The sequence below is a fragment of the Strix aluco genome, chromosome 10 (genome assembly GCF_031877795.1).
Source record: "Strix aluco isolate bStrAlu1 chromosome 10, bStrAlu1.hap1, whole genome shotgun sequence".
Lineage (NCBI taxonomy): Eukaryota > Metazoa > Chordata > Aves > Strigiformes > Strigidae > Strix > Strix aluco.
In genome coordinates this window covers 19,741,190-19,752,479 of record NC_133940.1, presented here as the reverse complement: position 1 = coordinate 19,752,479, position 11,290 = coordinate 19,741,190, and the positions used below count along the sequence as shown (strand labels likewise).

Below are 11,290 nucleotides of genomic sequence, written 5' to 3'. Positions count from 1 at the left end.
CCTCCCGGGCCTGGCGTGAGGGGACATCGAGAAGGCGTGTGTGGCCGCACAGCCCGGGGACGCCGCCTCGCCCCCCGGCCCGGGCATGGCTCCGCCGCAGCGCCCGGGGGCTGCTGGAAGCCGCCATGTTGGGGCGGATCCCCCCGCCGAGGCCAGGCGGGCAGGACGCCTCGGTGCTACACGCAAACGTGTCCCCCCCGGTACAGGAGGAGGCAGCAGAGCTGCCTCGGTGCCACACTCAAACCCGTCCCCCGCGGCGGGTGCCCCCGCATTAAGCGTCCGGGCGGTGACGCGGGGCGGGGCGGGGCGTGCCCAGCCGGCGCTGCCGGGGCTCCGCGCCGGAAGTGACCGGGGACGGCGGCGGGGAGGGGCGCGCCGCGGGTGCCGCAGCATAACCCTTCCGGGTGGGGGCGGCTGCTGCCGGGCGGGTCCCGCGGTTGAGGCGCGGCGGGATGGAGTGAGGCGCGGCGGTAAGGAGCGGGGCGGTGGGCGGCGGCGGTGGGGCCGAGCCAGGCCGGGCCCTAACGGCTGTCTCTCCCCTCAGGACGGCGCGGGAGCAGCGGGGCCTCGCCCTTCTCCTCAGGCGGGCCGGGGCTATGCGAGGGCCGCGCTGCCGCCTGCCCTAGGCCCGGGCCGCGGCGGCGGGCCTGGCGGGGGAGCGGCGAGCGGCTGCGGGGGCCCGATGCGGGAGTACAAGGTGGTGGTGCTGGGCAGCGGGGGGGTGGGGAAGTCCGCCCTGACGGTGCAGTTTGTCACCGGGACCTTCATCGAGAAGTACGACCCCACCATCGAGGACTTCTACCGCAAGGAGATCGAGGTGGACTCGTCCCCCTCGGTGCTGGAGATCCTCGACACGGCGGGTACCGAGCAGTTCGCCTCCATGCGCGATCTCTACATCAAAAACGGCCAGGGCTTCATCCTCGTCTACAGCCTGGTCAACCAGCAGTCCTTCCAGGTAACCTCTCCCGGGCCCGGGGCGGAGGCGGCGGCTCGGTGGGGCGGGGAGGCGGCTGGCCCCGGCGTGTCCCCTCCTGGGACGCGGCCGTGCCCGCCCTGGGGAAGGCGCTGGGCCGGGGGGGCCGTTTTAGGGTTAGCCATGTGTGCGTATAAGCCCTTTATCTCCAGAAGGGCAGAAGTGGAAATGTCCCGCTTGAAAGTGCGTTTACCACCCCTGCTTCCTGGTGGAAAACTGCTTGCTTTGCAGGTACTTATCAGGGTGCCACCATTGTTAAATCCCACGCAGTGTTGGAGAACAATGACCTGCTCCCACTTCCCTAATAGAAATCTTTTGGCAATCCCCTTTTATGAAGAAATCAGTCCATATTAAAATCGAGACTTCCCCTTTCTTTTCTTTCTTTTTCCCTCTCCTTCTTAAAAGGCATGTTTCTTCAGTTGGTCTTGAAGAAACTCTTATTGTTCTGCAGTTGTGACTTGTTAAGTAAGCTGCTGTTTTCCGCCCTCTCTCCCCAAAATATATTCCTGTCCAGCATAAGCTCGATGCTTTCACAGCGTAGGTGGTGTACTGGAGAGGAGAAGCAAGCCATACGCAATAATTTGTGGGTCTGGTTTTCATGTCTACTGTTAAAACTCTCGGCCAGTAACTGGTCCAAGCTGCCTCTAGAAATTAGGCTTTATTTTTGGCGAATAAGTGGATTTAGCAGCACTGCATGTGGTGAAGGCATTTGCAACTACTGCGTTGGCTTCAGTTGCTGAGTTGGGTGTGTTCCAGCTGCTTGGCAAAACCTTGCACACCCCCACTGAAGCAGTATGTTTGCTTCTGCTGAAGGCTAAACTTTATCTTAGCAGAGGCCTTGAAATAGCATGAGTCAAGCTGAAGACACACTTTGGAAGACAACAGCAATGATATTGGGATGCTTCTCCCTTTGTTTTCGCCTATTTTGGGGACCGGTGATTCCCAGTATTCGAGGAATGGATGTACAGTTAGTAATCCACCCTGTTAATATTTAATTATTCTTGTCTGCCTATAGCATGTTTACTCTGAAGCCTGTAAGTGTAAAAAACTCTCTGCAGTTCTTCTACAGAGTGGTAACTTCAAATGCTTAAATTGCTTTGTCTTGGAACTATGCAAGGATTTGTAGAACTTGCTAGTACTGATAGTAACTTAAACCACTCAGGGGGCAGAGGAGGCTGACTCAGACTTCCAAGTGTAAACTCCCGATGTTAGCTCAGACTTGAATAAATGCATCTCTAGGTAATAAAATCTCTTTACAGCATCTAATTTGGTTTCTTACATGTGATTAAATGTGTTCACAATGAATTATTCTAAGCATTCTAGAAGTGAGAAGACTTTATTTAAATTGCTAGCTTTCTCAAGCTGTAAACTAAATACAAGCTTCCTAAATGATTGTGTAATGGCATCCTACTGCTAATGTTACAGGTTGTTAGACTCAAGACAATTTTTTTCAGAAAACTGAAATCAACTTTCAAAGCAGCTATACTGTACCTTCCTCTAGCAGAACCGAAAGTCGTTCTTAGAGTACAGTAGTCACTTTCTGTTTGTATATATGCATACATGTTATGAAATGTCTATGCATTTACATAAAATAAAAAATAACTTTTATTAAAGATGGGTAGTAAACTTTCTCTGAGTTCTAGATCTGCATGAATATGAACTTAAGAAGACTTCAGATGTCTTCTGAATGTTCAGTTGCATGTGAGGATTATTAAAATGTGCTTCTGTAGTGGTTATATAGCAATTTCATGTGATTACTTACATGTACTAACCAGTTGGATTGTTTGATCAGGACATCAAGCCGATGAGGGACCAGATTGTCCGGGTGAAGAGATACGAGAAAGTTCCTCTGATCCTAGTGGGGAATAAAGTGGATCTGGAGTCGGAGAGGGAGGTCTTATCTGCAGAAGGCAGAGCCCTGGCTCAGGAGTGGGGCTGTCCCTTCATGGAGACATCAGCCAAGAGCAAAACAATGGTGGATGAACTGTTTGCTGAGATCGTCAGACAAATGAACTATGCCTCCCTGCCTGAAAAACAAGATCAGTGTTGTACAACTTGCATCGTCCAGTGAGAGAAATTAAGAAAAACCTCAATCATGGCCATACAGAGCAGGTTGGTGGAACAGTCATAACTAATTGAGGTGCATAAACATGCTGTAAGCAGTGAGCAGATAAAGTGTGACAGGGAGTCTGAAATTAAGTAGTCTAACCTGGAGGTAGCCTTCCTCTGAAAGAGATGGAAGCTTGTGCATTTGGTTGCACATGATTACTTGAGTCAAAGGGACTTCTCGTGTTACTTTAGTAGGCTTAGTCAGGGAACATTGCATTTACTTGCAGTAATTTTACAATGAGACAAAGTGTATGATCTCATCTGCCCCTATTTTGACTGTCAGTGCTGTATTTGACATTACATTATCCTTAATGGTGTTTTGTGATGTTGCAGTGGGTTTCTTCATTGGTTGTAGTTGGTATCTGAATTATTTTCAAGTAATGGGAATTACCTTGGGGTTCAATGGGATTATTGTGACCAAGTTTCCCAGTAGTTTTGCGGAGAAGACTTTGAGCTTATTTTTTTTAAACATAAATTCTATGGTACAGAAACTGAATGTACTTAGAGTACATTTCTGCCTTACCAGTGGAATAAGTTTAAAAGACAACCACCCTGAGTTGTGAGGAGTGGCCTGAAGCCCACACGTACCAGTCAAGGATGTGTGCAAAGTGCTCTTCATCTAAAATCTCTGGAGCAGAGAACACACTATAAAATGGCTTCCCAATGCACCACTCTTTCCGAGTGACTCATAAGAGGTGTGGCAAGAGTGCAGTTTTCAGAGGGGCCTCTGTAAAGCTTCTCCTGTCTTGGGTATTGATTTGATTTTGGGTTTTTTTTCCAGAAGGATAGCTCCTATTGGCCTCTCACATACCTGGTGGGCTTTTTCAGTACGTTTTTCACCCAATTGTGTGAATGGATCTGCTCCTCCCCTGCATGCAGCAGTGCTGTCATTCCTGTGTGAGGTGGTTCTAGGCTCCCCCTCCTCTTGTTTTTCCTCTTAGCCCTTTTGGGTCTATTTTCACCATCGGCTTGAATCCATGTTACTGCTCCTCTACATCGTTGGTACGCTCTGCGTGCAGCCAGCTGGTCCATCAGACCTGCAGTTGTCTGTTGGACCTGTTCTGGCAAATAACCCAGTGGGATCTCTGAGGGCGAGTGCAGGGATAAGGGAGGACATGAAAATTCAGGGGAAAGAACTGCCCCTCTTGACAGCAGCACTGATTGAGGCTTAGGCTCTGACTGCCATGTTAGTAACTCTTGCTTGACTCAAAGGAGCTTTTTGTGTCTGAGTGACAAGAGGGAAAATAGGTTATTACTGGAAGCTTTGGACTATGTATGCTCTTTAATCTTGAGTGCAAGGTCAGAGAGTGAAGTCTCAAAGCTTGTCTTTGAGATTGTTATCAAGTGCTTTGTGAATGTAAAATTTTAGATACTCATGACCCTAGCACTGTCAAACTAAAGATAATACCTGATGTTTTTATCTCCAGTTCTGTGAAATAAGGAAAGGCTGCTGTCACTGTGTAAGTGGTGAGTGTGTAAGTTCAAGATTTGCTTGCTGGAAGTTGAGCAAACTGCTTGTATTGGAACAGAGGAAAAATACAAACAAAGTCTTTCCTTGTACACTAATCCCCAACACCTGCAGAGCCTTTTATAGGGTTATAGGAAGGAGTAAATCAAAATAATTATTGCTTTTTTAATTAAGTGCTTACGGGGCTAGTATCTTGAGTCACTTATAGTAATGCAAAGTTTCAGCTAGTTGTAAGGCAGCTTAACAAATAAGAGTGTCTGGAATTAAAAAGTATCATGCCAAAGGTCATAGCAATGCCCTGGATTACTAGTGGTTCATCTTGTGCAGGTTGCTGTCTTCAACTCTGACAAAATCAGGCCCTTTATCCATGAAATCTGTACTTCCAGAATTGGTTACTTCTAAAGGAGGCTTCTTTGTAACCTGGCTGGTTCTGGATCAAGTTTCATCTTAAAGGTGAAATTGAGGTGGGGGGCAGGGCCATATGGTATTCCTTTGAGTCCTAAATTATGCGTTTTGATTTGATGTGTTTCTTAAGCAAAGCATGCTCTTGTTTCAGAAGAAACATCTGTATTCTTGTGTCTTTGTGATCTCTTGAGATAGAGGATCCTAAGCTTCTGTAATACAGAGTTCCCCTCCTTCATTCTACCTAGCTCATAATGTCACATCAAGCCTCTAGCAGCAAAGTACTTCCTTGCTTCTAGGAGATGCTGCTTCTGCCCAGTGTAATCTCATCACCTGTGCAAAACAAGTCAGTCTTTCCTTCCTAAGCAGGTTCCTATTCAGTCCAGATCTCACCATGTCTGGAACTTCTATTACTCATCCAGGCTTTTCACAGGCTTTATGCTCCCTATCTTTCATTTCAGCCTCACACTTTTGGGATATTTTCTTCTTTCTGGCTCCCACTCCTTGTTCTTTGATTGAGTAGGTGTAGGATCTCATTAACTTTATGATAAGCCTTTGCTGCCTGCTAATTTCTGTCTAATGTTCTCTAGTGTAGGAGAGCTGCTGATGGTGTCTTGTGATAGCTGTAATCAGCTTTGTAATTCTTCAGCTTATCTGTGATCCAGGGAACAATTGCTGCTTCTCAAACATCTGCTTTAGCAGCGATGCCTCCTAGGTACAGTGAAACAGAGGAAGTGGAACCAGCTGTCTGAAAAGCTGTGTGTAGGAAGTGGGCTTGAACTATAGCTCTGTCCTAGCATAGTCTTCATCATCTCTGAGTTCCTTTGCCTGTCTGTGTCCAGGAGGGGTCTTAGGTCTGGATCAGTTAGTTCAGAATGAAGTATGTAGAAGCAGTTTGTGTCTCTGCAGTTCTGATGGAGAAACCAATGGGAGGGGTGGGGGTGGATTATATGCGGGACCTGTTTTTATCGAAAGCTGTTTCAGTGTCAGTTTTAACTAGCAGGTACCACTTACCTCTTTTTGGTACTGATACCTCAACATATCTGCCAAGTATGATGTTGTGTAGGTTCTTTCACAACGTTTTTGAGTAGCACTTGCTTAAATTACTGTACCAGTCAGCTGCCTTGAGTGAAATGAAGGATGGAACATAACTGCATAATCAGGATAGCCCATAGTTCCTTTTAAAAATGTGTGTTGTTCTTGCATCCTGTTCCCCCCCCCTCCCCTTTCCTGTCTCTGCAGTGGTCTTCTGTCATTTCATTATTGCATTCAGAGATGTGAGATTTTCAGTAGCTGCTCTCTGTTCCCTCCAGTATTTCTCTTGAATTTTCAGTATGGCAGTGTTTTGTATTTTAAATCTTTAAGATATGGCACCTGTTACAGCACTGGGGTGTTAAAAGGTTTTCTGTAGAGGTACTAATCAGATTGGGAACACCTTAATATTGGGCTGAAAGATCGATGCTGATTAGTGATTTCTGTCCCCTCCATTCATGAGTAACTGATGTTAGCAAGCACTGAAGGAAGAGTACTCTGCTTTAGGGATAAAACCTGAAAGTATACTGTCTTCTGGTCTGTCTGCAACACAGACAAATCTGTCCTACTAGATTGTCTAACATCGTCCTCTCTCCTGCCTGCTCGCAGAAGAGACTAGAGAGTGCTATAGAAATTTCATGTGCAAGTAAAGCTGGATAAGGTACTCTATGATGCTAGTTGTAGTAACTAAGTACAAGTTAAACGGGAAGATGAGAAATCTGAATTGGGAGGTCCCTAACCTGCAAATACAGGGGTGCTGAAAGAGCATGTGGAGGAAAATACCATTACTTGCTTTCTCTGTTCTTACTGTCCCCAGCAGTTCTTCCCTGGCCACAGCACTGGATGCTGAATTTTGGTGAAGTTTTGGGATGGATCTAACTCTGGTAGGATGAGGAGCTGTGCTGTATGGCTTGCCTCTCCTGTGCTCTAAGCGAAGATAAAACACCTGTTAAGCAGGTCTAATCCATCCCTGTTCAAACCTAAATGTTTGTTTGCTGTTTTGACAGCACAGGGATTGGGATCCTCCCCATCTTAAACTTGTGGACCAGCAACAGTGTGTGGGGGCGCATGTGTTCACCCGACTGGGTGAGAATTAATGTTAGCTGTAAAACATAAAAACAAGCAAGCAAAACCTGGCCTGTTTGCTCCTGTCAGTGCAGGAGTACTGCTTCTGAATGTTAGGGGTGACCAGTTGTTAGGCAAGAAGGGGAACTCTAACAGTGTCAGAGCACTCTGTTGTGACAAGCTGTTAATTGAGACCAAATCAACAGCTGAAAAAAATTATATGGTAGGAGACCAAGTCCTGACTCCTATGAAGAAATGTCTTCAAGAATAGAGAAGACTCATCAAAATCCCTGAAAAGCCAAGCACCAAGCTTCAGTGAAGTCTATGCAAGTGCATATAAAAGACAGGTTTCTACAGGGATTGAGCTTCGACTGAGGCTTTTAGGATATCCCTGCAGATAGATCTTGTGAAGTGCAGGCAAGTTACCAGAAATACAAAGATGTATTGGTCGCATTCGTAACACTACTTACATTTGCATGCTTGATTGAGAACAGTGGCATAGAGTTCTGTCCCTGCTGAGTCTGATGAATGCTAAGGGGTTTTTTTAGTGGTAATTTACAGGATCTGAATGCTGAAAACTCTGCTGTCAAAACTGAATTAGTTGGCTCCTCTACCTGTTCCCAGAACTTGTGCAAAATGCCACTGTGTCGTGTTACTGCATGATGTAGTGCCTCCTCACCACCAATGCAAAGCCTGGTGTATGTATCTTCCCACAGGAGAACTTGAATTTCCTAGCTGTTTCAGGTCTTTAGAAGCAATTTAGTATCTCACAGGGACAGCTGTTACAAAGTTAATAGCAGTTAAGTTGTTATCTGCTTGCCTCTTATATTACCAGAATTAGAGGGGGAGAACTATGAGAATGCTACAGTGTAAAGCTTTGGAGCTCAGTGTGGAAAACCAGCTGTTGCACGCTGTGGCAGAGGCTGAGTTCACTTTGAATGTATATTGAATATGGCTTTCATTAGTTATTTTGTTTAAATTGCAGATAAAACTCAGAGGAAACTTGCACAGATGCTGCTTTGGAGAACTTTCAGCCCAGGTTGCAGAGCTGAGCCTTGGTAAACCTGTCTCTATTACAGCACATTGCCATACATCTAAGTGCATAAGGTTGGTGGCCTCCAGGATCCACACACCTTAATCGGAATGCTTAGCATGTTTACCATAAGTTTAAAAATCTGTTCTTTATCTATCAGTCCTTTTATAGCTTTCTAAGTTCATATAATGGCTAATATGCAAGAGTTCATTTTTAATATTTTAATTGATTTCTTTAATCAATTTCTGAACTTGTATTTATTAAATACTTAAACTCAGTATTACCTACTCAATGCCTTTTAAAAGAAGAGAGTTTTAATGGAGAATAAATTGAGCCTTAAACAAATGGTTACTTCTGTATATTACCTCGCATCAGTGCTTATTTCTGTTTGCAAAGTTTTCTCCTACAATGTAGCTGGTCATTCTTTGAGACTTTTTGTTTACGTGTGACAGTGTCATGAAAAGATACTGAAGGCACCTCTGTTGTATGGATGTAGTATCCCTTTTCTTGGCAAATGCAGCTGTGATATTGTGTTGTAACTGGTCCGATTTCACAACAGGGATTACTTGGAATGGGGTGTAAAGTCTCCAGCTGATGTTTCTTTTCTTGCAATCATGGGTTTCTTAAACTCATTTGATCAAAAATTACAATTGTAGCATTGAAAAATGGCAGCACGCTTTTCCTTCTGCTGAGTTTCTAAACTTTCTTGTTTACAAATAGTTTCTTTATGCCTTTGAAAAGGGATAATGTATCCTTCAAAATGGGCTGTATGCCTAGTCAGTCAGCTCAGCTTTGCCTGGCACATTGAGACATCTAGTAGACCTCTGCACATGTAAATCTAATGCAAATAAGATCACTTTACATTTTATAGTTCCTAATATTTGTCTTTCTGAATAATATTTTAAAGCAATATTTGTTAAAGTTTTTCTTGCACTGTCACAAATTGCTTTTTAGTTTGTTTTTTTTTCCCAATAAACAAGTTTAATACTAGAGACGAGTTGGTGTAACAAGGGGAAAAGCACCAGGTTTCAGTGATACTAACTGCAAGCGTGCTTTAAACAGCCATTGCCTTCCTTATTGTTTACCTGATCAACATTATCTCTGAATACTTGAAAATTTTAACAATAACACAGGTATAAAGAGCAGAATGGAAATGTACAAAGAACAGATGAAATCTTTTTGTTCAGTTTTATTAACATGTTGCATACATGAGAGCTTTTTCTAGCAGTGGTTTAAAATGTGTAATTTTTTTTTTGCAGAAATTTAATAACTGCAGCTCACCTACTGCACCAAAGTTCTAGGTTTTTAGGAGCCCAGCTTTAGTCATTTGAACATGCTTCTAGAAATGTACATTCTTTCCCTGCAATAGCTAAATAACTTTGAGAAAAGCTCCAGTAAAAGCAGTGATGGATATATGAGGTTAAGCAGTTGAAAACTCACGAATTGTATTGTGGATGATGGCATTTAAAACAATAAAAGATCACCGGTACAGTATCTCAATATTAATGTGTTTTATTGGTAATAATGCAGGCTGACTTTACAGTGTTAGCAGAAATAAAGATTCTGAGTCTACATTCAGTGTTGAATTTGAATCCTGAAAAGAAGAGGACACCAGGTTTTCTGCTTGAGTATTGAAACACCTGATTTATTTTTTTTCCTGTGGGGTTACTTGAAATTTTTTTTTTTCCCCTGTTTGTACAAACTTTATAAACAGGCTGAGGCTAATACTTAGGTTTGCACTTTAATATCAGAATTAAACCAAACCTTGTATTCAAAGTAGATTTTTTTATAAGTGATGGTTGTTGATCTTTTTTGTAGCTTGTAAGGAAGTAATAGGAAATAAAAGTAATTCATAAAGATCTTAGTTTTCCTTTGTCTAAGGCAGAAAAAGTTGGTTAATATTAACCAGTGGTTCATTCCTATGGGTAGTTATCAAACCAGTGTTCATTTTCATTGACCTCAGCGCAAAAAAAAAAAAAAAAAAAAAAGAAAAAAAAACTTAAACTTGAACTAGCTTAGAGTGACAGGACTGGGAAAAAGAGAGATGGTTTCTTCAGCACACTTTGGGGGGAAAAAGGGACCAAAAGTTATTTTAGGCTTTCTCAATAGATTGCATGTGAAGTTGCTTATTAGAGTAAGAGGCTAATAAATGCAATATGTATTGTCTTTACTATGGCATCTGTTTAGGAGTTGTTCAAATCACTGCAGTAGGGCTCTACAAATAAAAATGTAACCTAACATCATGTATCTAATGTACTGTATCTTTATCAGTGATAGATAAAATCTGGAATAACAAGTGCAAAAATGGAACAATTACCTATAATGCTTTGTAAAAAGTTTTTTCCAGTAGAATTCATTCTTGTCATTTTGTAAGACAACCCTACAGTCCACCTGTTTGTAACTTTTTTAATAAAATAGATACCTGTATTACCAAACCGGTGTGACGAGTCTGTGTTCGATTTCTTCTGAAGTAGGCTGAATGGACAAGCTGTTTTGTGGGTTGTTTGTTTTTATTTTTTTTTATTGAGGTACTGGTTATTCTGAACATAGTAACTGCATCTGAATTGTCATGAATGACTCCTCCTGGCTTGGGGAAACAGGGTGTACAGCTGTGCCCAGAGTGGGTGCAAAGCTCACAGTCTCAGGTGCTCTGAGTAGAGAGGAGGGGGAGAAGGGGCTGTGCGTTATCTTCCTGCGCAAGGCTGGGACTACTATGGGCTGGGGAGCCGGTTCAAAGCAGCGATGGTGTCTCTCCTCACAGGCTGGTGTGGCAAAGCTTTGTTCAAAATGATTATCCGTGTTTGTCTTTAATATTCTTATTTTTAATATAGACTATTGTGTGTATGAAGACGGCAATGCCTGTCGGTCCTGGCATCATCTTACAGTGTCTCTCTAGCTGCTGTCCACCATGGTAATCCAGAACTATCATCTTTCCTCCACACTAGCCAAGTAAGCGCTCTTGGAGTTCTGCCACAGGAGAGGCAGAAGATTTTTTTTTTTTTCTGGAAAACAGTCCAGCTGAGAGTGCCCAAAGCTATTTGATAACAATCATCTTAAATGCTCAGTAAAAGCCTTGAGTTTGCTAAGTCAATGATTGTCATCTGGGCTCTGTGACAAAAAGTGCATCTTCCTCAGAATTTACAGTCTTGGTACTGACCTTTAATACTGCATTTGTAACTAAACCCATGTATTAATGTAAAATGCAATT

General features: G+C 43.5%; 1 protein-coding gene across 2 annotated transcripts; it reads left to right on the top strand.

Annotated features, from left to right (window-relative positions):
• The first annotated feature begins 395 nt into the window (after window positions 1-395).
• On the top strand, window positions 396-10,517 carry RAP2C (RAP2C, member of RAS oncogene family). 2 transcript variants are annotated; one of them, XR_012624523.1, is made up of 5 exons: window positions 396-470; window positions 545-955; window positions 2,766-3,085; window positions 8,035-8,156; window positions 9,342-10,517. XR_012624523.1 is itself a non-coding variant. In XM_074834680.1 (4 exons), exons 2-3 carry the CDS (start codon window positions 683-685, stop codon window positions 3,042-3,044), a joined length of 552 nt encoding a protein of 183 aa, XP_074690781.1. In that variant the 5' UTR covers window positions 397-470; window positions 545-682; the 3' UTR covers window positions 3,045-3,085; window positions 8,035-10,517. The 2 variants fall into 2 exon arrangements, 1 of the variants encoding a protein (XP_074690781.1); XM_074834680.1 differs by having other exon boundaries at window positions 397-470; window positions 8,035-10,517.
• The last annotated feature ends 773 nt before the right edge of the window (window positions 10,518-11,290 follow it).